Below are 27052 nucleotides of genomic sequence, written 5' to 3'. Positions count from 1 at the left end.
GAAACAATTAAAAGTCGTTCACTGGGCTCACGTAACAGTGGCCCGGATGAGCAGATTTTTTGGGGTAGACGATGAAAAGTGAAATGAAAATCGCTATTGTCACAAGTAGGCTTCAAATGAAGTTACTCCCCTCGTGGCCACATTCCGCTGCCTGTTCGGGGAAGCTGGTACGGGAATTGAACCATGCTGCTGGCCTGCCTTGGTCTCCTTTCAAAGCCAGCGATTTAGCCCTGTGCTAAACCAACCACTGATAGGTGTGCAAAGTGTGCGGGAGGACCAGCGAATCATGTCCACGGTGTGGAAAACAAGGGTGGCACCGAGGCCAGAGGTGGCGATTTTCGGAGTGTCGGGAGATCCGGGTATCCAGGAGGAGAAAGAGGCAGAAGTTCTGGCCTTTGCTTCCCTGGTAGCCCGGAGACGGATATTATTAGCTTGGAGAGACTCGGAGTCCCCGAAGTCGGAGACCTGGCTATCTGACATGGCTAGCTTTCTCTGTTTGGAGATAAATCAAGTTCGCCTTGATAGGGTCAAATGTGGGTTTGCTCGGAGGTGGCAACCGTTAGTCGACGAAACTAATCGTCAGCAGAAGGAGGGGTGGGGGGGGGGGTTAGTTTAGCTTCGAGTAGAGGGTTAATAAAGGTGCAACCTGTAAGGAAGGAAGCAGGCTTTTGCACTATGTTTATAGATTCATGTACATTGTTTATTTTGTTTTAAAACCAAAAATACCTCAATACAATTTTTAAAAAAAAAACTAAATTGATTATTGATTATCGATGTTCCGTGAACTTGTACACTGACTGCCAATTTAGTGCCAGGTAAACTATATGTTAAGCCTCTGACTAAGGCTATTTGTTTTTGCAATGCATTTGACAATTGATTTTGCAAGATTTAACTGAAACTCCTGTGCTTTTGTTTTGTTTTGTTTGTAGCCTGGAATCGTGTCACCATTTAAACGTGTTTTCCTAAAAGGAGAGAAGGGGCGTGATAAGAAGGCACAAGAGAAGGTTACAGAACGAAGACCCTTGCATACAGTTACTCTGGCCTTGCCGGATCACAAAGTTGACCCAGAGATTCTGTTGAATGATTACATTGAAAAGGAAGTAAAGGTATAACTGCAAACTCAAAGCTTCAACTTTATGCTTGTCTTATCATTTGATGCTTTTAAATTTACTACACACACTTTAGAAACCTATATTGCAATCCCATGTTGCCTTTCAGCTCATGCAACCCATTGTTTCTGCACATCCTGTTTGTGTGCACTGTATTGCATGAATGGGCTTGTATTTTTTGGGAGAGGCTGAAAGAGAGAATCGGAATTTACTGGACCTTGTTTCTTTGTAAAGGCAGTATTTTGCCATTTTTTTATGGCTCTCTTTCCTGCGTCTGAAGGTGCTGGTTGCAATATTGAGGTATAGTTTTTAATTTGTCTCCTGTACTATAGTGTTATGACCAGAACAGATGATGATGATTCCTGAGTAAACCAAATGCTGCAGGAAATCTTTGGCTTATTGGTGTCATGAGAATGTCACTTTAAGAAATGTCTGTCTGCTCATGTACATAGATGTCCGTGTAGGTGGAGCTGAGCTCTGGCTCTGCTTTTTAGTTTCACTTTGAGAAAAGCTTGGGTGTGCCTGTTTTTTTTTTTTTCAGTGTTGGAGCTGAAGCCAGACAAAGCAGGTGTATTGTTCTCTCTGCCATGAAAAGACTATCTCTTGATCATTTGGTGAATTCAGACTTATCAATGTTCTCAGTAGTGAATGCAAACCTGATGTGCTTCTGTTAAAAGGTGTTTCTTTTGTCTTCTGGATGTTGTTTTGGAAGTTATTAAGCATTACTTAGTGTTGTATTCTTTGATGTTTGTTAAGATGTTCACTGTTTTAAAAATGTTAACTTGAGATAATAGAATAAACATTGTTTTGCTTTAAAAAAAAATACTTTTTCCATTTCTGCTGTACCACACCTGTAGAGTGGACCGTGTGCTCCCCATATCACAATCTATTAAAGGTTGTGGGTCAGGTGAACTCAATGATACACTTTGGGGTTCTCTAAACCCTGGTCCATGACAAATTGGGGGCTCAATGGGGATAAAAGTCTATCTATTGGATTGGCTTAGTGAACTTAAAGACAGTGATGGGTGAGCATATTGTGGTTGCTTTTCAGGTGTGGTATTCTCATTTACGTAGGGAGTGTGTGACAATGGCTCTTTCAGAGGCTCAAGTTTTTGGGGTGGAGATGGTCACATGCAGTACCTTACGGACAGACTAAAAGCAGACTGTTAGATTTGGCAAAAACGTTGCATTTAACATTACCTGACAAAATGCGAAAAGATGAGGTAATTATGGCGGTGGCTAAGCATTTAAAGTTGCCTGAGATACAGTTTGACTCATTGGAAATAGTAAAAATTCAGTTACAAATTAAACAAATGGAACATGAGAGAAATAAAGCAACTTGAATACGAAAGAGAGAGGAAAAATAAAGAAATGGAGATTCAGATCAGGGAAAATGATAGAGTTTGAACTTCAGGAAATGGCCATGAAACATGACAGTCAGTTAAAATTGGCAGGCGTAAAGAGAAATGTACAGTTGGATGATAGTGATGAGGATAGTGAGAAAGATCCCCACCAAGCCTTCGACTATGACGCTCTATTTAAATATGTCCAAGCATTGCCAAGGTTTGATGAGAAGGAGATAGAAGCAGAAATGGCAGATGATTATGAATGAGTTCATAAATCAAAGTTTGGTTTCCGACATCAGTTTCAGCCTGTGAGGGATAGAAACTGGGGAAAAGAGAACTACTCAAGTGGTAAAGGTAAAGGTGATCTGATGGGAGAGAACAAGGAGAGTACCTCAGATTAAAAAAGAAATCTAGGACGGTGGAAAAGAAATGAAAAGTTTCAAATGTTTTCACTGTAATAAACTAGGCCATGTAAAGTCACAATATTGGTGGTTGAAGAAAAGCACTGGGAAAGCTGACGTGGTAAAACAGGATAGGACAGTGGGGTTTGTTAAAGTCGGAAAGGAAAGGCCAAATGAAGAGAAGGAAGTGCAAAAGATTGTACAGCCTGTTCAAGAGGTGATTGATAAGAAGGTGCCAGATCTCTTTCAAGAATTTACTTGTGTGGGTAAAGTTTACTTGTGTATCAGAAGGAGCAGGTAAAGTAGTCACAATTTTGGGAGCTAGTCAGTCTTTAATGGTAAGAGATGAGGATTTGATTTGAGTTTTATTATTGTCACATGTATTAGTATACAGTGAAAAGTATTGTTTCTTACATGCTGTACAAACAATGCATACCGTACATAGGAAAGGAAGGAGAGACTGCACGATATGTTAGTTATAGCAAGGTGTAGAGAAAAGATCAACTTAATACGAGATAGGTCCATTCAAAAGTCTGATGGCAGTAGGGAAGAAGCTGTTCTTGAGTCGGTTGGTATGTGACCTCAAACTTTGGTATCTTTTTCCTGACGGAAGAAGGTGGAAGAGAGTATGTCCAGGGTGCATGGGGTCCTTAATTATGCTGGCTGCCTTTCTGAGGCAGCGGGAATTATAGATAGTCAATGGATGGGAGGCTGGTTTGCGTGATGGTCTGGGCTACATTCACAACCTTTTTATAGTTTCCTGTGGTCTTGGGCAGAGCAGGCTCCATACCAAGCTGTGATACAACCAGAAAGAAGGCTTTCTATGGTGTATCTGTAGAAGTTGGTGAGGGTCGTAGTTGACATGCCAAATTTCCTTAGTCTTCTGAGAAAGTAGAGTCGTTGGTGGGCTTTCTTAACTATAGTGTCAGCATGGGGGGATCAGGACAGGCTGTTGGTGATCTGTACACCTAAACACTTGAAGCTCTCGACCCTTTCTACTTTGTTCCCATTGATGTAGACGGGGGTATGTACTCCACTACGGTGGTGTCATCAGCAAATATGAAAATCGAATTGAAGGGGAATTTGGCCACCCAGTCATGGGTGTATAAGGAGTATAGTAGGGGGCTGAGGATGCAGCCTTGTGGGGCACCGGTATTGAGGATGATTGTGGAAGAGGTGTTGTTGCCTATCTTTACTGATTGTGACCTGTGGATTAGAAAGATCAGGATCCAGTCGTAGAGGGAGGAGCCGAGGCCAAGGCCACGGAGTTGATGAGTTTCGTAGGAATGATGGTGTTGAAGGCTGAACTGTAGTCAATAAATAGGAGTCTGACATAGATGTCTTTGTTATCTAGGTGTTCCAGGGTAGAGTGCAAGGCCATGGAGATGTCGTCTGCTGTGGACCTGTTGCAGTGGTAGGCTAACTGTAGTGGATCAAGGCAATCTGGGAAGCTGGAGTTGATTTTGTGCCTTGACTAACCTTTTGAAGCACTTCATGATGATGGATATCAGAGCCACTGGACGATAGTCATTAAGGCACACTGCTTGACCTTTTTGGTACAGGGATGGTGGTCGTCTTCTTGAAGCAGATAGGGACCTCAGACTGTTGTAAAGAGAGGTTGAAGATGTCTGCGAATACCCTCGCCAGTTGATCCTCGCAAGACCCGAGTGCTCGTCTGGGTGCCCCATCCGGGCCAGTGGCTTTCCGCGGGTTGACCTTCGAGAAGGCTGCTCTGACGTCTGCAGTGGTGATCTCAGATACAAGTTCATCCGCGGCTTCTGGGGTGGAGGGCTTGCTCTCGCTGACCTCTTGCTCAAAGTGGGCATAGACTGCATTGAGCTCATCAGGGAGGGGTGCGTTGGAGCCGCCGATTTTACATGACTTCGTCTTGTAGCCCGTTATGTCTTGCACATCCAGACGGTGCGGATTTGTGGGGCTAGCCTGGGACTCGAGCTTGGTCCGATACTGTCTTTTGGCATCTTTGATGGATTTCTTGAAATGAAATGAAAATCGCTTATTGCCACAAGTGGGCTTCAAATGAAGTTACTGTGAAAAGCCCCTAGTTGCCACATTCTGAGCCTGTTCAGGGAGACTGGTATGGGAATTGAACCGTGCTGCTGGCCTGCCTTGGTCTGCTTTCAAAGCCAGCGATTTAGGCCTGTGCTAAACCAGCCTCAATGATCTTTAGATCATATCTGGCTTTCTTGTAGAGGTCAGAGTCGCCTGACCTTGAACGCCTCAGACCTGGACTTCAGTAAGCAGTGGATATCCCTGTTCATCCAGGGTTTGTGGTTGGGAAACACGGATTTGCTTCTTTGACATAGTCTTCTACACACTTACTAATCAAGTCAGTTACTGTGTAGTGGCATACTCGTTCAGGCTGGTTGCAGAGGTTTTAAATACTGACCAGTCCACTGTCTCTAAGCAGTCCCGTAGGAGATCATCCAATTCCTCAGACCAACATTGCACGACTTACTTTGACGGATTCTCCCGCTTCAGTTTTTGCTTATAAGCCGGGAGCAGGAGCACAGCCTTGTGGTCAGATTTGCCAAACTGTGGGCGGGTGATAGAGTGGTAGGCATGTTTGATATTTGTGCAGCAGTGGTCCAGGATGTTTGGGCCTCTGGTGGAACAGGTGACGTGTTGGTGGTAAGTTGGTAATATGCAATGAACAAGGCCTCTGGATGTTTTGTTTCAAGGCTGTTTGTGGTGGTGAATATTTAGTCCAGTGCGATTTTCAGGTTCGCATGGGGTGGGATGTAAACTCCTGTCAGCTGAGCTCCTGCGGATGGTAGTAGGGACAGCATTTTAGCGTCAGGTATTCTAGGTCCGGGGAGCAGAAACTCGCCAGTGTTGCTACATCTAGGCACCAGGAGGTGTTGATTAGGAGGCAGACCCCACCTCCCCTTGCATTGCCTGAGGCCGCCGTACGGTCCATTTGGTGGATTGAGAAGCCCTCTGGTTGTAGGGCACAGTCTGGTGAAGCAGAAGTGAGCCATGTCTCCGTGAAGCAGAGCACACAGCAGTCCCTTAGTTCTCTTTGAAAAGTGAGTTTGGTTTTAAGTTCGTCTAGCTTGTTTTCTAGAGATTGGACATTAGCTAGGAGTAAGCTAGGCAGAACGGCTTTGGGGCCGCCTTGTTTCACTCTCACCTGTATGCACATTTTAAGTGACTAGAAGTATACATGAGCAACTTTACAGCTCTCATTGACATGGAAAGAAGCTACCCCAAGTCTTTGCAACTTGTGGGTTAGTTGATTCTCTCATTTATGAGAATGGTACAACATTTATGAGCAAGTTGTTCCAAGAGTTTATGCAAAGGAATGGAGTACACTACATACGTATTGTGCCTTTTCATCCAGCTTCAAATGGTTTAGCAGAGCAAGCTGTTCAGTCATTGAAGGAAGGATTAAGAGGATGATAGGTGATAATTTAGGGACTAGGGTTGTTTGCACCGCAAGCAACTACGGGACCCTCGCAAGCTGAATTATTGATGGATATAAGACCAAAGTCTCGCCTGGATCTGCTACATCTAGATGTCAAAGTAAAATACCAGTAAAGCAGAAGGAGACATCATTATCATTAAAAGATGTAACCTGAACGATTGTGATTTTGGCAGTATCCGACGTTGGCTACCTGGAGTTATTCTATACCAAAGTGGTCCAGTATCTTTGGCAGTGAAATTGGACAATGGAAGAATTGTCCGCAGGCGTCAAGATCTTCATCTATGCCATGACTCGGGGACAGGAAAAATTTCAGATAGCACAGTGGAAATTAAACAAGTGATTCCTGTTGGAGCAGGCCTTCCAGTGGACTCTCATGCACAGATACTCAACCTAACTCTTCGCTCATCACTTCAGTTGAACTAATAGCATCAGCAGAGTTCTAATTCAGTGTGCAGCTATTGCTCCTGTTTGAGTCCATACTGTATTTTAAACTTTGTTATTTTTGTTTATTAAAAGAGAATTAACTTTTAAGACTAATGCGTTTCAACTACCTTTTGTGGTCAAGTTACCACAACCACTTCTTTAGGATAGTTAGGGATGGGTTGTAAATACTACCCCCCTCCACCCACACCCACACACACACACACACACACACACACACACATAAACACACACATGCAGCCAGTAAATCTGCTGAGAAAGGTGAAAATCAATATGGGAAAACATAATTTTAAAATAACTCTCCTGTGACCACGCTAATTTTAAAAACAACTCTCCTGCGGCCACCTCAGGTGCTCAGGCAATATGGGAAAACATAATTTAAAAACAAATGGCCTTGTGGCGTATTAATGCACAGACTTGTTTATATCCTTGGCATGGGGCTGGGAGGTCCGCACTAATATAAAATGTTATAAATTCTGTAGTTACTGTCTTTTTTGAAGTTTAAAAATATATCTCTAGTCTATTTCGATGCTGAAGAGTTGCATGAAGTTGGTCTTGTTTGGATTTGACACCAGGTGCTTGAGTTGAAAGAATATAGTTGCACCTGTCTCCCCACTTTGTTGTTTTCTAACAACATAATGGGCCATAATTTGCTGTAAAAACAATGGTGAGGGTAATGCTACTTGTTGTTATTTATGCATAAATGGTATAGCAACTTCGGGTGTGGGACAGATGTGCAGTTAAATGTGAATATCCAAATGGTTCCAATCCAAGTTGCATCATTCTTTCTTGGGTTTACGAAAGTGACATTTTTGCTGTTTACTTCGTACTGAATGACATGAAGTTGCTATCTTTGAACAGTAGATATTTTGCAGTCGTAATTAGCATAAGTACAATTTTTTTTAATTTCCAAATATTAATTGCTAATCAGTCTCTCTGGCACTGAAAATTATTTTTTATACATGTTCAGTCAATTTCCTTTAAATTTCAAAGTTGTACTGAGATTTAAAAGTCAGATTTTAAAATTTGACACTTTTTCTTTTTTGTCTCGATTCAGTGTTTGTTTCTTCTGCATTAGTTTGCTTTTTGTTCCTGATTAGGCATTTAATTAATCTGCCTATTCGGACCACCTTTTTGTTTATTTCCCAATCCTTAATCTCATCAGCTAAAGCGGTATCCTGGTGTTTGCCTGTTACTTGGACCCTAAAGGCCTTGGTTTCTTCAACTTTGGCCAATAAGGATGCAAGGGCATCTCCATTGACAGATTCTTAGATGCTGCTGCTGCAAATTCTGACTCCATATATAATTAACCGTTCAGCTCCTTCTTTCATCACTTCAGTGTACAGAACATTTAGTCAACCTGCATAATTCAGCAGGGGGGGGGGCTCTGAAGTCCGGTTGCTAAAGCAAACCTTTTAAAAGGAATTTTACCCAGAGACTTATTCCTTCTGGTCAGGAGAACATCAAAAAGTTTTGGCACTGAAGAAATATCTGTACACATAATCTAATAATTTTTTTGTCTGTAATCGTTCCCAAATAATTGGTGTCGTTCTGAATATTCAAGGAGTGGGCCATTTCCTCAGAAATGTGGCTAGTTTTCAAGAGTGTATTTAGAGCCACTTGGAGAACCAGGACGATGAGACTGTCTTGGTGTCAAAATATTCTTGAAGCAAATAATCACGTTTGAGGACTTCTTGCATAAATAATTAAAATTGCTTAAATTGCACTATGTATGTTTTATGCCATTCAAATATAATAAATTCATATTTAGTCTTCTGTTAAAACTGCTATAAAATGCTGATGTGTATAATAGATATTATTTGGATTGTTAAATGTCTTTTTTTCAGTAATTTAAATTTTATTTGCCTGCATGCAACAGTCTCTTTTTCTTTTTAGTATTTAGGACAGCTCACTTCAGTGCCTGGGTACCTGAATCCATCCAGTCGAACTGAGATATTGCACTTGTTGGATAATGCAAGGGTAAGCAATGCTATGTAAATGGGTAATGTTTGGGATGGTTACTTAGAAATAAAGCTCGATCTACCTTGAAAGTCAAGGCTTGGGATTTTGAGCCAGTCTTGTTAAATCATGACTCAACACATAACAAAGATGTTCTGTTGTGAACCTAGTAGGTGTTTGTTTTTACCAGTAGATAGAATACTGGCAATAATAAACCACACTAAATTTCAACCTGGTTTAAAAAGTACTTAAAAGATTACAAACATCTGGTTTAGCACAGTGGGCTAAATAGATGGCTTGCAAGGCAGAACAATGCCAGCAGTGTGGGTTCAATTCCTGTACCAGCCTCCCTGAACAGGCGTCGGAATGTGGCGACTAGGGGCTTTTCACAGTAACTTTATTGAAGCCTACTTGTGACAATAAGTGATTATTATAATAATAATTATTATTATTAACAATGCAACCTCTCCAGTCTGGAACTTCGAAATCCAGAAATACTAGTTGTCTAGAATTTCTTCAACTGCCCCTGCGTTTCTCAGACTTGTGGGGCTCCAATAGGCTTTGTCCCAGTGGATCAATGATTTAAAGAGGAGTGGTTGTTAAGCATTGCTGCGTTTCTGATGTTTGTGCCTTTGTATCTAATCCATTGATCATCCTCACCATCTCTGCCCTCTTGCAACCGGGTGTCTGTACTGTGGCACTGCTTCTGAATTTTAATGCATTTCCCTCCTTCGGCAGTCTGGGCTGTTACTGGTTGAGTTTTAATTGCATTGTGCGCTGCTGTGTCTCAATCGGAATATGTTCCTTTTAACCGTACTCTGTCCCAGCTCCCAACCAGTCATTGACTATTACAAGGTTACTTCCAATTCTATATGTACAAATCTGTAATAAATGTTCTGGGAAGTCCCAATAGATGCTCCCTTGAGATGGTCTCTTCAAAAATAACTCCATTAGACTAGGTAAGCATTACCTAGCTTCCATTTCACACAGACTGATCAGCTGAGACTTTTAGTGCTCAGTCAATCTATCACCATTCCGCACAGCTGGCACTAAAACTGAGGTCTATAATTTCCTGCTTTCTCCCTCTCGACTTAAATAGGGAACTCCCTAACTGCACAGTGGGTATACCTACACCTCGAGGACTGCAGCGGTTCAAGAAGGCAACTCACCACCACCTTCTGAAGGACGACTAGGGATGGGCAATAAATTCTAGCCTAACCAGTGACGTCCACATCCTGGAAATGAATAAAAAAAAGTAATGTCTTAATTTTCCTATGCTCAGTAAAATTCACAAACGGAAAATTATGAAAAGTGAAATTCGCCATATTAAATTCGAATCCTTTCCTCCCCTAGCTTTTCCTAACTCATGCTGCTATTATTTTGCCCTCTTACTGTGAAGTGTGCCATTTCCTTATTGCCTTGGTATCATGTGCATCTGTGTTTAATAGGCCCACCTTCTCTCCCTTCCCCACCACCATTACTTTTAAATAAATAAGACATCTGTTGGTTATGTCCCTTGCAAGTCTTTTTTGTAGCCCTCATTACTTTCTATCCCTTTTTGGCTTTGCCAGCTTGCTGGGTCTTCAATTTTTTTTTTAGTTTTGTGCAAACCTTTCTTTTCAACTTGATACTGACTCCTTATGTTTGCTTAACTGCACCAGTGGATCGTTTATGGTCCAATTACTAATTTTGTTCTGTACAAAAAAACTTCCTTAAATTTCCTACTGATGCACAATGATGTTCAGCCCTGTTTATTGGGTCAATTTGTTCTTGTAGCTTTTGCAGTTTTTTCCTAAATATAAAAATCTTAACCCCCTCAGAATTTGATATCAAGACGATCATCATACCACATGAATAACCTGCTTCAGATTATTGAAGAATTCAGTTATTTACTTGACTGTTAATAGCATTATTCCTGGCTTCTTCTAAAATACATTGTATTCGGGAGAGTTCTCTGGAATGTTCTTAATGCTTTTACTCTTGTTTTGCTTCTCAATCTTACTCCCTCCCCAGCATGCAGCTTTGCTACTGTCAGAAGAAATGTAGATGACTCCGATCTGCATTTTCTCATCCTTTCTATTACTTCGTACTGTCCATGCTGTTGCCACCGGCATTTGATCTTTACTAATATTCTGTTCCTCTGCTTATAGTTGTTTTTCATCAACATTACTACCACTTTCTTAAGCTCCTATAGCCTGGAAAATGTAGGTTCCAATCATACCTATCTTTTAGCCAGGTCCCTGATTTAGCTATTATATTGTCTTTCAGCTGAATATATGCTTCGAGCTCACTTGTTTTATTTCTTTTGTGAAGTGCATAACCTTTACTTCAGTAAAAGTTCCCACTGTACCCTTCTTCCCTGATGTACTGCCTTTATTTTCAACTTGGGTACGTTTGTTGCTAATTTTCTGTACATAGCCATATAAAAAAAATATTTTCTTTGTATTGTGATGATTTCATTACTTCCTATGAAATGATCCTGCTTTTGGAGTATTTGTTCACCTTGTCCACCCTCTCTTTCTCCCCCGCCCCCCCAGCACTCGTTACCGCTAAGAATGGTGAAAAGTATTTATTACTGATTTGATTTCTATGCTTCAGTTTACTTGCTGACTTTTGGGGAGACTGACATGGTTAGTGATAAGTTGAAAATGCTACCAACTAATGCTCTGACTGCCCACTTGGGTCAACTTAAAAGATACTTTCAAAATAAGGGCGTTTTCCTCGTGGTGTAACTAACATTCTATCCCTCGACCGATATCATTATAACAGGTCATTTGATCTTGTTGTTCCTGGGGTCCTGCTATGTGTGGCTGCTGCATTTCCTATATTAAGATAGTACTTAAAACCTTGCTGTGGAATGCTTTCGATTATCTTGAGGTTATGTAAGACACTGGAGAAATAAGTTCTTAAAAATTATGTTTCTGATCTAGTGAATTTAAATGAGAATATTTTTGGAATTTAACGGAATGTAATCTTAACACCTGAATTTGCCTTCATTAAGGTGATATTGAGGACCAACTATAATTTGTGCTGTAACTGCTGACATTGGTAGCTTAATTAAAGCTAGCTCTTCAGCAGAAATTGTCTTGTCAGATGTAGTTTGTCCTTGGAAAATTTACCTCAAGTAATGCCATCCTATTAACAAGTGATATATCTTTTTTAGAAGGCACATCAGCTTCCAGGGCCGCTAACACCAGAACAAGATGCAGTGATTAGTGTGTCCGCATACAATATTAAACTGGTATGGCGAGATGGAGAAGACATTATCCTCAGAGTTCCAATCCATGACATTGCAGCAGTCTCGTACATCAGAGATGATTCCCTTCACCTGGTCATTTTCAAAACTGGTAAGTTGCAGTGTATTGGTTGTCATTCATCCTGGCTTTTGGGACAGAAAAATATGCCTTGTAAAAATCTTTCACATCTGCATAGTTAGATTATGTGAAAAGATACGAAGGTGAATAAGTCCTGCTATTTGTCACATACCAATAGCTAAATTTATAAGTGGAAACGGCATTTTAAAAAGCAATATCACTTGCACATAATTTAATATCTTTATGTTACTGAAAAGTGAAGCAGCCACATCTCTTTCTGCTGGCTTTGATTTCTAGTCAGTGGAATGTTTTCCCCAATCCTCATTGATTTCCATTTTGTTAAAGCTCCTTAGTGCCACATCCTATCAAATACAGGATGTCGAAGTTATTTACTCTCATCTTCTTCTCTTCCTGTCCTGGAATGCAGTTTTTTTTTGCATGGAAGGCTTTAATGGGGTCTAGATAACAGTTAGCCCTGACGGAACCAAACTGATCATCTGTGAATGGGGTTTTGGCAAGTTGCACTTCACAGTACTGTAGAAGACACCTTCCACTTGAAATGAAATGAAAACTGTTTATTGTCACAAGTAGGCTTCAAATGAAGTTACTGTGAAAAGTCCCTAGTCGCCACATTCCGGTGCCTGTTGGGGGAGGCTGGTACGGGAATTGAACCGTGCTGCTGGCCTGCCTTGGTCTGCTTTCAAAGCCAGCGATTTAGCCGTGTGCTAAACCAGCTCCTGCTGATCACTGGGCACAGGTGGGAATTGCAGAAGTTTTTTTTTGGTTTCCTTTATTGCTGGGTAGATGCCAGAACTGCAGCTGTACTGGAACAGCTTAGCTGGAGGCGCAGCTAGTTCTGGAGTAAAGGTCTTCGGTACAGCTGGGATGTTGCCACACTTGTGGCCTTCAGTAAATGCACTACAGCTCGCAAATTCTTTATCATGTAGAATGTATTGAGTTGGTTGATCATTATTATCTATAATGAGTATCTCAGTGTCACCCAGACAAGGATTATTCACTGAATATTTCTGGAAGATGCTTGTGAATGCTTCACTCTTCTCTTTTGTACTTGTGTGATGGGCTTTGAGAGTGAGATATTTAGTAGGCCATCTCTTCCTGTTAGTCTCTTAATTGCTCACCATTCACGACTTGATATGGCAGGACTGTTGACTTTGTTTTGACAGTGATGTCATCCAAAAACCACACGTATGCTGAGGCCACCCAGCTGTACACCTCTGGAAACCTCTCAACCCCTCTCTAATTTTTCATGCTGCTTAACTGATGTCCAGTATTGGATGAACAGAAATTTCCTACAGTTAATATGACAAGGTCAAAATTCCTTGAAACCAACCTCTGATCAGGCTTTTGATCACTGTCCTGATACTTTCTTGTGATTTGGTGTCAGATTTTCATGATCAATCCTGTGCAGCATCTTTTGGATGTTTTACTACATTAAAGGCGGCAGACAAATTCAAATGTTGATATATTGATTGTGGGAATAGCTTGGCTCTTTCACATTCCAGAACACCTCTGGGCATGCAGTTCTAAATGTCTTGTCGAAAGTGGGTCTCTGCCTGGCTTGATGGTGCTGGAAGAGTGGGGAATATACTGGGCCATGAGACTGATAAATGCAATATTGTTGGCTTCATGGATGCCCAGTTTTTAGCCACTAGATCCTTTCCTATCCCACCTGTCGTGTGGCACTCTCCATGCTATAATCGAGGATGTCCTCCGTATAAAGAACGTACTTAGTCTTGGCTGTACAGTGGTCAATCTTATCAATTGGATTCATTAGCAGACAGATTGGCGAAGACAAAGTCAAGTAGATTATTCCCTCATGTTGTTTTTCTTGCCTGCCAATTATGTCTTTCAGAGCTGCCAGTAAAGTTGATGTGTATATTGTAGTACTTTGTCTTTTGGAAGTCAAAACTTGGGTGCAAGGTTTGTTGAGTGACCTGTTAATTGTAGTGATAAGCAGTTGCTTTTGGACTGGAGGAAAGTATACAGTGGGGTTACCCAAGGGTCAGTACCAGAGCCACTGATTTTTTAATGTATACTAATGGCATACACTTGGATGTCTGTCAAGTGACGCAATTTTGAGAGTACTGTGAGTGTAGTGAAGACATTGACAGGCTGATGAAATGGACGGACATGTAACAAATTATATTTCATTCCTCTCCTTAAATCTATAATTTCTCACTTCTCGGCAACGGTGAGCATAGAGTGCTTTGTGAATAGGTGCTAAATTGGGAAGAGAAAAAAGGAGGTGCTTTTTTTTTTTCTGACCAATAACTGGCAAGTGTCTCCAAGCTAGAAGTCTGTAACTCACTACCATTTTATGAAATAGTAGCTCGTTAACTAATTTAAGATTAGACAGACAGGGCAGAGCAGCTGGTGTGCCTTTACCTAAAATGGCTGCATCCAGCAATTCCTCTAGTAGTGACTGTCGTGGCGGTCATGGGTATGTCCTCGTTTCTTTTCGCAGAAATTTTTAAGCTGTAGGTATCTGAATTCATTGCCACCTGCTAGTTGGAATCTTTCTATCAGCTCGTCCAGCATTGTTACCCTGCCGGCGGTGTACAGATCCCCAACTGTCAGTGTCCCCCCGTCCTGCCTCCACCTTTTGAAGGTGGCGCCGGTGAGCTCCGGCACAAACCTGTCGTTGTTACAGATGGGGGACTTTGTTGGACATTTCGGTTAGGGCGCAATTTTTCCGCAGTTGATTCCACGACTGAAGTGTTGCTACCACAACTGGGCTGGTTGAAATGCTTTTTCGGTGTGGATGGGAGTGCCGCCATGGCGAGGGCCTGGAGGGAGATCCAACATTTTAATTTACTGCCATTTTATTCCATTTGTCCAATCAACCTTTACTAGTTTTGGGCATTTCAAACTATTTTTTGTTGAGCATTTCAAACTTAAAATGAAATTCAGTTGTATTAAGATCATTTTTTTTGCCAGATGAATATTATTAAATTAACACTGCCTCATTTACAAGATGCATTGCAGGAATTCTCCAAAGCCCCTTAGGCAATAGGCAGCAGATACCTGGGAACACCACAACCTGGAAGTTCTCCTCAAAATTACACACCATTCTGACTTGGAAATATATCGCATTCACTGTACCCAAGTCAAAATCCTGGAGCTCCCACCCTAGTAGCACAGTGGGTGTACCTACACCCATGGACTACAGCGGTTCGCCATCACCTTTGAAGGAAATTGGGGATGGGCAAACTGGGGATGGGCAACAAATGCTGGCCTAGCTAGCTGCATGTTTTCCCCGTATCTGCGTGAGTTTCCTCCGGGCACTCCGATTCTTCCCACAAGCCCTGAAAGACGTGCTTGTTGGGTGAATTGGGCATTCTGAATTTTCCCTCTGTGTACCCGAAAGGCACCGGAATGTGGCGACAAGGGATTTTCACAGTAATTTCATTGCCGTGTTAATGCAAGCCTACTTGTGACACTAGTAAAGATTATTATTATTGTTACATCCCATAAAATGAATTTTAATAAAGTATCCTTGATTTTCAAAGGGCTTTTGATAAGTGACCACACAAAATATTGATGGGCAAGAGAAGAACTTGTGGAATTGGTGTAATATATTAGCATGAATAGAAGATTGGTTAATGGACAAGAAAAGGGTGATCTCCACATTGAAATGTTTGATTCTGAAGCCAGGATGGATGTTGTTGTTGACAGTAGATAAGGATGTGATTCACTCTTGTTGCTGGATCTCAAACATGAGGAAAACATGTTGTGGAGATGCTGGCATTGGACTGGGGTGGTCACATTAAGAAGTCTTGCAACAATAAACATGAGGAAAACATGTTGTGGAGATGCTGGCATTGGACTGGGGTGGACACATTAAGAAGTCTTACAACACCAGGTTTCAAGTCCAGCAGGTTTGTTTCGAATCACGAGCTTTTGGAGCGCAGCTCTTTCATCGGGTGACTCACCTGATGAAGGAGCTCCGCTACAAAAGCTAGTGATTTGAGACAAACCTGTTGGACTTTAACCTGGTGTTGTAAGACTTCTTAATGAGGAAAACCAGTTTAAGACTGAGAAATCTCTACAGTGCATTATGAATCTTTGGACAAAGGGTTACGGGTACTCTATCATTGCGTATATTTCATAGTGGGGGGGGGCGGCGAAAATTCCACACACCCAAAGCTGTAATTGAACCCGGGTTCCTGGAGCTGTGGGGCAGCAGTGCTAATCACCGTGCTGCCCTATTTCAGTCATATGACAGACATATTTTTGTTGTCTCGGGATCAAGTATTATGAGGCAACAAGTGGGAAAGTGGCATTGAGGCGAAAGATCAACTGTGATCATGTTGAATAGTGGAGCAGGTTTGCAGTTGTATGGTCTACTCCTGTTTATGTTAACTAAAAGGTAGAATTTTGAAATGGATGCAGGATCAGAGACTTGGGTGTATATATGCTCAAATCAAGGTGTGAAAGGCCAAGGAAAGAAAGTTTAGACGGCGTATATGGGATACTGAACTTCTATAAATTAAAAAATATGGTGCGAAAGCAAGGAGGTTATGAAGACCAAAACACCGGTTCGACCTCCGCTGTAATATTGAGTCCAGTTCAGGGCAGTGGTTTAGGAAGGATGCAAAGGCTTTTGTTAGGGTGAAGAAAAGATTTATGAAAATGATTTCTGGGATGAGATACTTTGATTATGAGGAGCGATTAGAGAAGATATTATCTGTGTAATGGTGCCAATGGGCTTAATTTCAAAACTTTTTGTCTTTTGGGAGAGATCAGCAAATGGATTCTATACTACTGCCTAACACAAGCCTACCTTCACTATTTGAAAAATCTGTCCTGATATGAGTGCAAGATGAAAAGCTTCAACAGAATTTTTTTTTCCGGCAATAATTCATATGTCCTGGTTCACTTTCACTCTGCTTACCTAGGCGTCTGCATTTGTAACTAAAAAAATTGTTGTTTACAGCCATTCTTTGGAATAGTGGGGAGGAAACGGTACAGAAAGGTGAAACATTATCTCCAGATTGAGTAATAATAGGATAGGATTATGATACTGGACTAGCAGCCCAGAGCTCAAATTCCAAATTCTTCATAATTTGTGAATTTAAATTCCATAAACGTGGCTTGTTGTAGTGTGGTGTCCTCACCAAGAGAATTTGCTGCTCTTGACTGTTGTGGTCGACTTGTGATTGTCATCCTATGCTGCGATCAACACTCATTGTCTATCCAATGTTCAGACAAAGGTATTTAAAACTGATAACTGCATCCCAGGAATACAAAGCTCTGAGCCACCAAGAACACTGACCTACCCAAATGTCAAGTTGACATTTTTAATTAAATTTAAACTTTATAAAAATAAAAAAAACATGATTTTCTTCCTTGTGGAAGCACTTATTTGTGACATGCAACTCTTTTCTATACTGAAATACCAGTAACTTCTGTCAGAACCCCGTTGAGCAATATTTGTTCACTGAAGAAATGTCATTTTAAGAAAACAGACTTTTCTAAGTTACAAAACTATTATCAAATGTGTTTGACTTTCAGCCAATGAAACTGGGAATTCAACGAGTCAGAGCACTGAAGGTTCCACTAAAATGCAGACGTCAGTTTCAGAAAGCGGAGCTGGAACAACGGAAGCATGTAGTCTGGTGGTGGTTGTTGTAGAAAACAAAGTAAGTTTTGGTTCAGGTTGAGTTTTTGTATGTGTGTGTATATATATATATATATATATATATATATATATATATATATATATATATATATATATATATGTATGTATGTATGTATGTATGTAGATTTGGATCTACATCAGTTTGCCATATTAAATGATGTCAAATGATCTTTTTTCCCCAATTAAGGGGCAATTAATGATTTTATTAGTGTCACAAGTAGGCATACATTAATACTGAAATGAAGTTACTGTGAAAAGCCCCGAGTCCCCACACTCCGGCGCCTGTTCGTGTTCACTGAGCGAAAATTCAGAATGCCCAATTTACCTAACAGCACATCTGTCAGGACTTGTGGGAGGAAACCGGAGCGCCTGGAGGAAACCCATACGGATGCTGGGAGAACGTGCAGACTCTGCACAGTTCAGGAATTGAACCCGGGTCTCTGAATTTAGCATGGCCATTCCACCTACCCCTTCGGTTGTGCACATCTTTGGATCATGAGGGTGAGACCCACACAGACACGGGGAGAATGTGCAAACTCCACACAGACAGTGACCCAGGGCTAGGAACAGCGCCGCCATGTATCCCTGAGTGATGTGAAACGATACTTGAAGCAGTTAATTATTACACTGAAGTTCAAAAGGTTTAACACAATTCATGATTCTATTGATCAGGCAAATTTCAACCCTGACCCATCTGTTTTTGGGCCAATAATTCGATGTAATGTATATTTACTCTATCCCCACCCCCCTCACAAGCAAGGAATCTGAGTTGCTGTGCCAGCTTTTCCACATCTACTTTGTCAAGATTGTTCAGATTCTTGTACTTTAATCTGTCATCCGTTCTAAACTCCAGTGAACGCCAGCCCTGTTTGTCCAGCCTTCCTCCTAAGAGAACCCACATATTCCAAGTATCAGTCTTGTAAATCTCCTCTGAACTGCCCCCAATGCATTTATATCTTTCCTGAAAAAAGGAGATAATTCAGGGTGTCTTCACCAATGCCCTATAAAACAAAAGCAGAGCATCTTTTTCTGTTCAATTCTTCTCAGTATTCCATTGCCGCCTTAATTGCTTCTTTTTTTGTTAAATTTAGAGTACCCAATTCATTTTTTCCAAGTAAGGGGCAATTTAGCGTGGCCAATCCACCTAGACTGCCCATCTTTGGGTTTTGAGGGCGAAACCCACGCAAACACTGGGAGAATGTGCGAATTCCACACGGACAGTAACCCAGAGCCGGGATCGAACCTGGGACCTTGGTGCCGTGAGGCTGCAGGGCTAACCCTCTGTGCCATCGTGCTGCCCCGTAATTGCTTGCCATACCTGCATACCATTTTTTTGTGACTCATGCACTAGAACAACTAGATCTCTCTGTATCTCAATTCTGCAGTCATTCTTCGTTTAATGCTCTGCTTTTTTTTATTCGTCCTGCCAAAGTGAACAACGTCACATTTTTCACATCATACTTCATCTGCCAGATTTTTGCCCACTTTCTCAACCTATGCAATCTCATTAGGACCTCTTCACAAACTTTCTTACCTATCTTTGCCATTTTCCGACCATGCCTTCGCTCACCTCATCCAAGTTATGATTGTAAATTGAGGCCCCAGCACAGACCCCTGTGGAACTCCACTCATCACATCCTGCCAGTCAGAAAAGGGCTCATTTATGCATGCTGTTTTTTTGTTTACAGTCAGCTGATCAATCTTCTATCCATGCTAATACATTACCCCCTCCACCATGAGCATTTATTTTTCACTATAGCCATGGCGTCTTATCAAATACCTTCTGGAAATCCAAGCGCAATCCATCTATAGGTTCCTTTTTTAATATAGGGTGTGTTACTCCTTCAAAGATCTCCTCTTTTCTTTCTCCCCTGCCTCCCTGCCTTCACCTTTAACCCTTGATTCCTTTAACCCCCAAGACCTATATCTAATTCATTCTTCAAATTATACAACATTTTCGCCTCCGCTACTTTTTGTGGCAGAGAATTTCACAGATTCACCGCTCTCTTGGTGAAGAAATTTCTCCTCGTCTCAGTCCTACAAGGTTTAGCCCTTCTCAAACTGTGGCCCTCTAGTTTTGGTCTCCCCCACCATTCTTTTTGAATCTACCCTGACTAATCCTTTTCGAATTTTATAAGTTTCTATGAGATCTCCTCTCTCTCTTCTAAACATCAATGAATATAATCCTAACCAATTTAGTCTCTTCTCGTATGACAATCCTGCCATCCCAGGAGTCAGCCTGGTAAACCTTTGCTGCGCTCTTCATAGCAAGAATATCCTTCCTCGGATAAGAACACCAAAGCTGCAACCAATACTCCAGGTGTAGCCTCACCAAAATTACAATAAAACATTTCTCTTCCTATACTCCAATCATTTCGCTATGAAGGCCAACATACCAGTGGCGTGCAGAGGTCTGGTGATGCCCGGGGCAAACCTTGATTGTATGCCCCAAAGACTCAAGTATACTGAGAAATATTATGAGAAAGGAAAACATTTTGAATATATAAACACAGATGAAACATGAAATAAACGCTTTATTCGATTTTAATATAAATCAATCAAATTTATTAAGTTCTTTTCCCCAAATGATACCTCCTGTCACAAAGCAGTAATCTTTTATATTAGCAATCACACCAAAATCAACGTAAATTAAACATGAATTAACAGGAAAATTGCAACAATATGACTGATAAATTACACATAGCAGATACAAAGACATATCTCACACATTTCTCAGTCAGCACGTATCGCATTCATTTCAGCCACAATATCCTTCAAAACGTTGAACTTCTTCAAATCAAATTCCATCTTAATTTCTCTAAAGCTTTAGCACCAAGTCTCATCAAACACCGGCATTACTTCACCCAATTTCCACAAATATAATTTTCACAGTCGACACATTTCCAGATCCCTCCTTCTTCACAAAACCCTGGTCATGTGGGGCCTGTTTTTGCACTATGCCAGTGCATAAAGGGTCCCCAAATCCAGATATAAAAGCTCTGTTCAAGATCCGAGCTCCAGCAGCTTGCAGTCAAGTCTCTGAGAATCTCCCATTTATAGGACCCTGGGCTTTAAGTATAAAGGGTAAGAGGGCAAAAGTTAAGAGGCCATGATGAATCTTTATAAAATACTGGTTCTGTCCCAAATGGGTGCCCCTGGCCCAAATGTCAAATTCTGGGCACGACAGTTTAGTAAGTTGACAGCTATAGAGAGGGTGCAGAGAAGAGTTTTAAAATGGATCTAAAGATAAAGAATAAAGAAAACGCACCCATGGTGGCATTGCCGTCGATTCGGGAGAATTCGCGCCCTTTCTGTTCCCGCTCCAGCCGCCGAGTGGAAAACCGCCTCTTCATCAGCGGTGACCGCGGTGCGCAGGCGCGCTCCGGCCGACCGCGGTGCGCAGGCGTGATCCATTCTCTGCACGCCACTGCCCCCATCCAATGGATGCCCGGGGCCAACGCACCGTCGCCCCCCCCCCCGCACGCCACTGCAACATACTCTACTGCCTGCTGCACCTGCGTGCTTGCTTTCAGCGACTAATGACACCAAGGTCTCACTTGAGTATCCACCTCTCATCAATTTACACCCATTCAAATAATCTGCTTTCCCAGTTTTGCTATCGAAGTGGATAACCTCACATTTATCCACATTATACTGCATATGCTGACTTAGCCTGCCTAAACCCCGCTGAAGTATTTCTGCATCCTCCTCACAGCTCACCCTCCCACCCAACTTTGTGTCATCTGGATATTTGGAGATACTACATTTAGTTTCCTCATCCAAATATTTAATATATAATGTGAATAGTTAGGGTCCAAGCACACATCCTTTTGGTACTCCATTAGTCACTGCCTGCCATTCGGAAAAATACTTATTTATTCCCACTTTAGATTCCTATCTGCTAACCAGCTTTCTACCCATCTCAAGACGCTACCCGCAATCCCATATGCTTTAACTTTACATGGTAATTTTCTGTGTGAGACCTTATTGAAAGCTATCTGAAAGTCCAAATAAACCACATCCACAATGTCTCCCTGGTCAACTCTACTAGTTACCTATTCCAAGAATTCCAGTAAATTTGTCGAGCATGATTTCCCTTTCATAAATCCATGCTGACTTAGTCTGATTACACCATTACTTTCCAAATACTGTGCTATGAAACCATTGATTATGGACTCTACAAACTTCCCTACTACCGTCATTAGGCTCACTGGTCTATAATTCACACTCTACCTCCCTTTTTGAATAGCGGGTTATATTAGCTATTCTCCAATCTGTAGGAACTACTCTAGAGTCCAAAGATATTTGGAAAATGACTGCCAATGGATCTATTGTTTCTAGTACTTACATCCTTAAGTACTCTGGGATGACCATTATCAGGCCCTGAAAGATTTTCTGCCTTCAGCCCCATTAATTTCCCCAACACCATTTCTCTATTAACACTAATTCGCTTCAGCTCATCACTAAAACTTGTGTTTCTCAACACAATTTCGTTATGCAAAGTCATGCTGACTCTTTCTGATTGTTTGTTTGGAATTGAAAGTGCCCAGCTCTTGCCTCCTTAATCAATTCTACCACCTTCCCAATGATAGATGTCAAGCTGACTTGTCTATAGTTTCCTGATTTCTACCTCCCTACCTTCTTGAATAGAGGGGTCACGTATGCTACTTTGCAGACTGATGGAACCTTTACAAAATCATTAAATTTTGGAAAGTTGATACCACAAAATCTTCTACCTGATTTGCCACCTCTGTTTTAAGATCCTAGGATGACGTTTATCAGGATCAGGAGACTTGGTCAGCCCGTAGCTCCATCAGTTTGCTCGGTACTGCTTCCCTAGTGATTCATAATTTTGCCAAGTTCCTCTCTCTCTTCCACCTCTTGATTTACAGCTATTACAAGAATGTTCTTTGTATCTTGAGGCCAATTCAGTCCATCAAGTCCAAGCTGTGTCCTGTTGGGGCAATCAAGTCAGTCCGACTCATAACCCTGCAGGTTTATTTCCTTCCAAGTGCCCATCCAGTCTCCAAAGAGTCCTGTTACAACCTGCGTTATAGATGGCCACCTACGTACTATCCTGACCTCTCTCTACCGTGGGGTCTGGAACCTACAATCCAGGAAACACTCATCCTGCCTGAGATCAGTTACAAGCTTTCCATTGACGATGCACTTTGACTTTGTTTTGAATACAGTTGGCCCGACATCCTCTCTGTGCTCTCTCCCAGGCCAGCTCTTTTTTAGCTCTCATTGGTCTTGCTGTGCTCTTTCCCTAGGCCTGCTCTTTTATAGTGCTCTCTGCTTTGTTTTTAGTCTTTTAAAGAAAAAAATTTTAAATTTGGGTGCAATTATATCCTAGATTTTGGTCACGGCAAATGTTCTTGAGTCATCTCAATCCACAAAAAGGCAACTGGCTCTGTTTTCTGAGCTTTCCTGCCAATCCCTTGCTGTGCAATCAGCCTATAAGTTAAATAACCACACTTCAAAAGTAATAATTGGCTATAAAACATTTTGGGCCGTAACTTCCAAGCACCCCTGCGTCAGATTTGGGGGGTCCAAAGTTATGTTGGAGAATCCCTCTTGGAACTTTCCAGGTAAGCATTTGCATGGCAATTGTCCAGGATAGTGCAAACTTGCCCCAGGCAATTGTGCTGTGCTATGAACGATCTGAAAATGCAACTTCCTAGCGTCGGATGGTTCCATAAGGTTTATGCTAATAGTTACTCAGAAAAAGTTGGAAGAATTAAAACCTCCTAACTTCTGGATAACTATTTCAAGCATCCACACTGAGCCCTACGCAGGAATTCCACCATCCTCCTCCTTTCCCCCCCTCCCCCGACTCAAATCCTGCCGATATCTGACCTTGACCCAGCTGGACACCACCCCAACCCAAAATCATCCTCCTCGCTTTGGGGACTTATCTTCTCCCTGGCCTGTTACTTTGAATCATTTAAACTTACCTAGTTTACGGTAAGAAAGTTGTCCTATAATCTAGTTGTCTTAGACTATGACTGGGCTTCCTGGTTTCAGTCGGGAAGGTCAGGCAAGATGAGCGCAGAATTAATTTAGCACAGGCAAGTGGGTGTGGTGTGGCAACCCGATGCTGATTGCAAGTCCAAGGAAGTTACAGCCCTTTGTGACATCTTGAAGACGAGTGCTATTTGAATATGTTTTGTCCCACCCAATCTACAAGTGGCTCAGAGGTTACACGTGCGGTGTCGCCATGTGGCATTATATTGATAAATTCTGATTGGGCTTGGCATCTGCATAGGTTAATGTCTGACAGTTGTCCTGTTGGTTGATATTAAAGTTTCATTTTAGGAGACTCCCATTACTCTGATTTTGTTACTTTAATATGATTGCACATGGAATGAGGGGATAATTCTTCATCCTTCATATACGTGTAACCCAACTTGATGGAGGAAAAAGGCGCAACTTGATTAAGATTTATATTTTCCCTTTGGAACAACATTTCCCGTTTCAGAACAATCTAAAATATACTACAAAAGATCAACTTTTGGCAACTTCCAGAAGTTTGCCGTCTGCAGCGGCAAGTTTATTGGTTAGTGAAGTTAATTAACAATGTGTACAAACTAAGACTGTTGGCCTGATTAAATAATTTGTTGCTAAGCTTGAGAAAACTCTGCTGGGTAAGTATTTGTTCCTGTCCAGAATATATTTTCTACTATTAATGTAAGTTTTAATAAAATTACTGCTGAAACACTTGTGTCTATGCCAGGGGTGGGCAAACTTTTCCATGCAAGGGCCACATTCAGAAATTCACAATTCACAAAGGGCCGCATAGTATATTAAGTAAAATAATTACTTCACCCGGTTATGATTCTGGGCGCCTCATATAGGACATAGAATAGTACAGTACAGAACAGACCCTTCGGCCCTCGACGTTGTGCCGAGCAATGATCACCCTACTCAAGTCAACTTATCCACCCTATACCAGTAAGTAACCCAACAGCCCCCCCCCCATTAACCTTAAAAAAAATTAAAAAAAAAAAAAAAAAAATTTAAAAAGATATTTTTTTTTTTTTTAAATGACTTGGTGGGCCGCAGAAATACCTTTGGCGGCCCGCGGGCCGTAGTTTGCCCACCCCTGGTCTATGCACATGGGTTCAAATCCCAGTGTTGGTATGCAAGACTACCTTTAGCTATAGAGTTTGATGTGAAATTTTGGCATGCTCAACCCAGTTTCTAGTGGTAATGTGGGTTTTTTGAAGTCAATGTGTGGCAGAAGAGATTTACTTTTCCTCGAAGCACCACTGCAAGATGTATATTCCATGTTGATGTTGGATGCCTGCGATGGAAGGGTTCCATTGCCCAGCATTAATAATTCCACCCCCCACTGAACAAGTACCGAATTTTAGATACTTCTGACAAGGTTAAAATGTTTAAGCCAATGCAAGTGTTGATGGCCTTCCTGAAACCGAAACCTGCAAAATATATATAACCTAAAAATTGAGCGTTAGGCCATTCAGCTCCTCGAACCCATTATGCTATTCATAAGGGCATGGCTGATCTGCATCTTCTGTGTCATGGCCAAATCTCTTGCTTGTCTTTATTATCCAAAAAAATCTAGCATTCAGCCTTAGAAACACATGAGCATTATCACTCTTGCCTAGTCCTAGTTTTCTGTATACTTAAAATAAAAACGTAAATGTTTCTGTTACGGAAAAGTCTTTCAAGCAGTATTAAGAATGAGGCTGAATTGTGCTGCAAGAAACATACATTTTTTTGTTCCCTTGATCGTTATTACATTTTATTTTAATTATTTGAGAATATATCCATTAAATTTTATATATGTTTTCCTCTAGGCAGCTGCAGAAGAACTTTGTTCTCTTCTCAGTCAAGTCTTCCAAGTTGTTTACACAGAGTCCACAATAGACTTTTTGGATAGAGCAATATTTGATGGTGCTTCTACGCCAACTAAGCACATGTCTATTTACAGTGGTAGGTGTTGATGAATACTAAATTATTTGACATGAAATTATTTCGCTCAGATCTCAATTTAATTCTACATTCTGGTATGAGCTTTTGGTTCCAGCTGAATTTATCCGAGTTTTTCATACTGTCCAAATATCAGTGTGGTAAGCATCAAATTATGGCCATTCATTTATTTCGGATTTCTGATCTTGATCCAATTACACAGATTTGCAATGCAATGTTCCAGTTTTGGTGGCTGGATGCATTCAAACCCAACTGGGCAGCTGAATTTAAATATAAAATTTATTTAAATTTGTAGAAAAGTAGAGACAAAAAAGATTTACTCTATAGTAATCTGTATATTTGACCGTGCCTCTTTGTAACTAGAATTGGATAAATGGACTGGATTTTGTGGTTCATGACAAACAACAGCACCAGCCGTTAGGCTGGTACAGTAGTTAGCACTGCTGCCTCGACGCAGCTGACCTGGGTTCGATCCTGGCCCTGGGTCACTGTCGGGTGAGTTTGCACATTTTCCCCGTGTCGGTGTGGATCTATCCTCCACAGCCCAAAGATATGCAGTGTAGGTGGATTGGCCACGCTAAATTGCCCCTTAATTGGATACTTTAAATTTATTTCTTTTTTTTTCAAAACAGCACCAGCCATTAATCTGACATGTACCCACAGACATTTTGGGGGGGAAGTTTGAAATTGAAATTGCTCTGATCAGAAAGCCATTTCAGTAAAGCGCCCTCTACAATGGACCTGGTACTCAGTGAACAGGATGAACAACTGTGTCTTTAACAATTGTTCGTGGTGTAAAGTTAAGTGGAAGTTATAATAATAAATGTCAAATCTGGTACTTGAAATGAAATCAATGGACAGAATGATGGGATGAGAGACAAAGAAAAGTTTTAAATGTATAGATTTATTAACTCCCAACAATGATTATAATCTAAAGGAATGAGACTCCACAGGTTTTTCAGATTTTAGCTGAGTAATACTGGAGCTGCAGTCTTCAAATTATTTTATCTCTTGCTGTAATATATTCTCATATTTTCAAAAACTGATTCCTTCCATTGAACATATGAACATAAGAATTAGAATCAGGAGTAGGCCACTCGGCCCCTTCAGCCTGCTCCGCCATTCAATAAGATGATGGCTGATCTCTTTTGCGTACTCAGCTCCACTTACCCGTCCATTCACAATAGCCCTTAATTCCTTTACTATTCAAAAATCTATCTATCTTTGCCTTAAAATCATTCAATGTTGGGCAGCATGGTGGCGCAGTGGGTTAGCCCTGTTGCCTCACGGTGCCGAGTCCCAGGTTCGATCTTGGCTCTGGGTTACTCTCCGTGTGCAGTTTGCACATTCTCCCTGTGTTTGCATGGGTTTCGCCCCTACAACTCAAAAGATGTGCAGGGTAGGTGGATTGGCCATGCT

The 27052-nt window shown here is 41.3% G+C and overlaps 1 protein-coding gene across 6 annotated transcripts in view; it reads left to right on the top strand.

Annotated features, from left to right (window-relative positions):
- The window catches only part of ccm2 (CCM2 scaffold protein), a 114765-nt gene that overhangs the window by 49759 nt on the left and 37954 nt on the right, over nt 1–27052 (top strand). For all 6 annotated transcript variants that reach the window (XM_038799966.1, XM_038799969.1, XM_038799970.1 and 3 more), the window contains 5 exons: nt 930–1106; nt 8639–8722; nt 11865–12048; nt 17551–17678; nt 25501–25636. In XM_038799966.1, the coding sequence (XP_038655894.1) occupies nt 930–1106; nt 8639–8722; nt 11865–12048; nt 17551–17678; nt 25501–25636 (709 nt within the window). The remainder of the gene's footprint in view (nt 1–929; nt 1107–8638; nt 8723–11864; nt 12049–17550; nt 17679–25500; nt 25637–27052) is intronic.

The sequence above is a fragment of the Scyliorhinus canicula genome, chromosome 6 (assembly GCF_902713615.1).
Source record: "Scyliorhinus canicula chromosome 6, sScyCan1.1, whole genome shotgun sequence".
NCBI classification, from domain to species: domain Eukaryota; kingdom Metazoa; phylum Chordata; class Chondrichthyes; order Carcharhiniformes; family Scyliorhinidae; genus Scyliorhinus; species Scyliorhinus canicula.
This window is presented reverse-complemented; position numbering and strand designations above follow the sequence as displayed.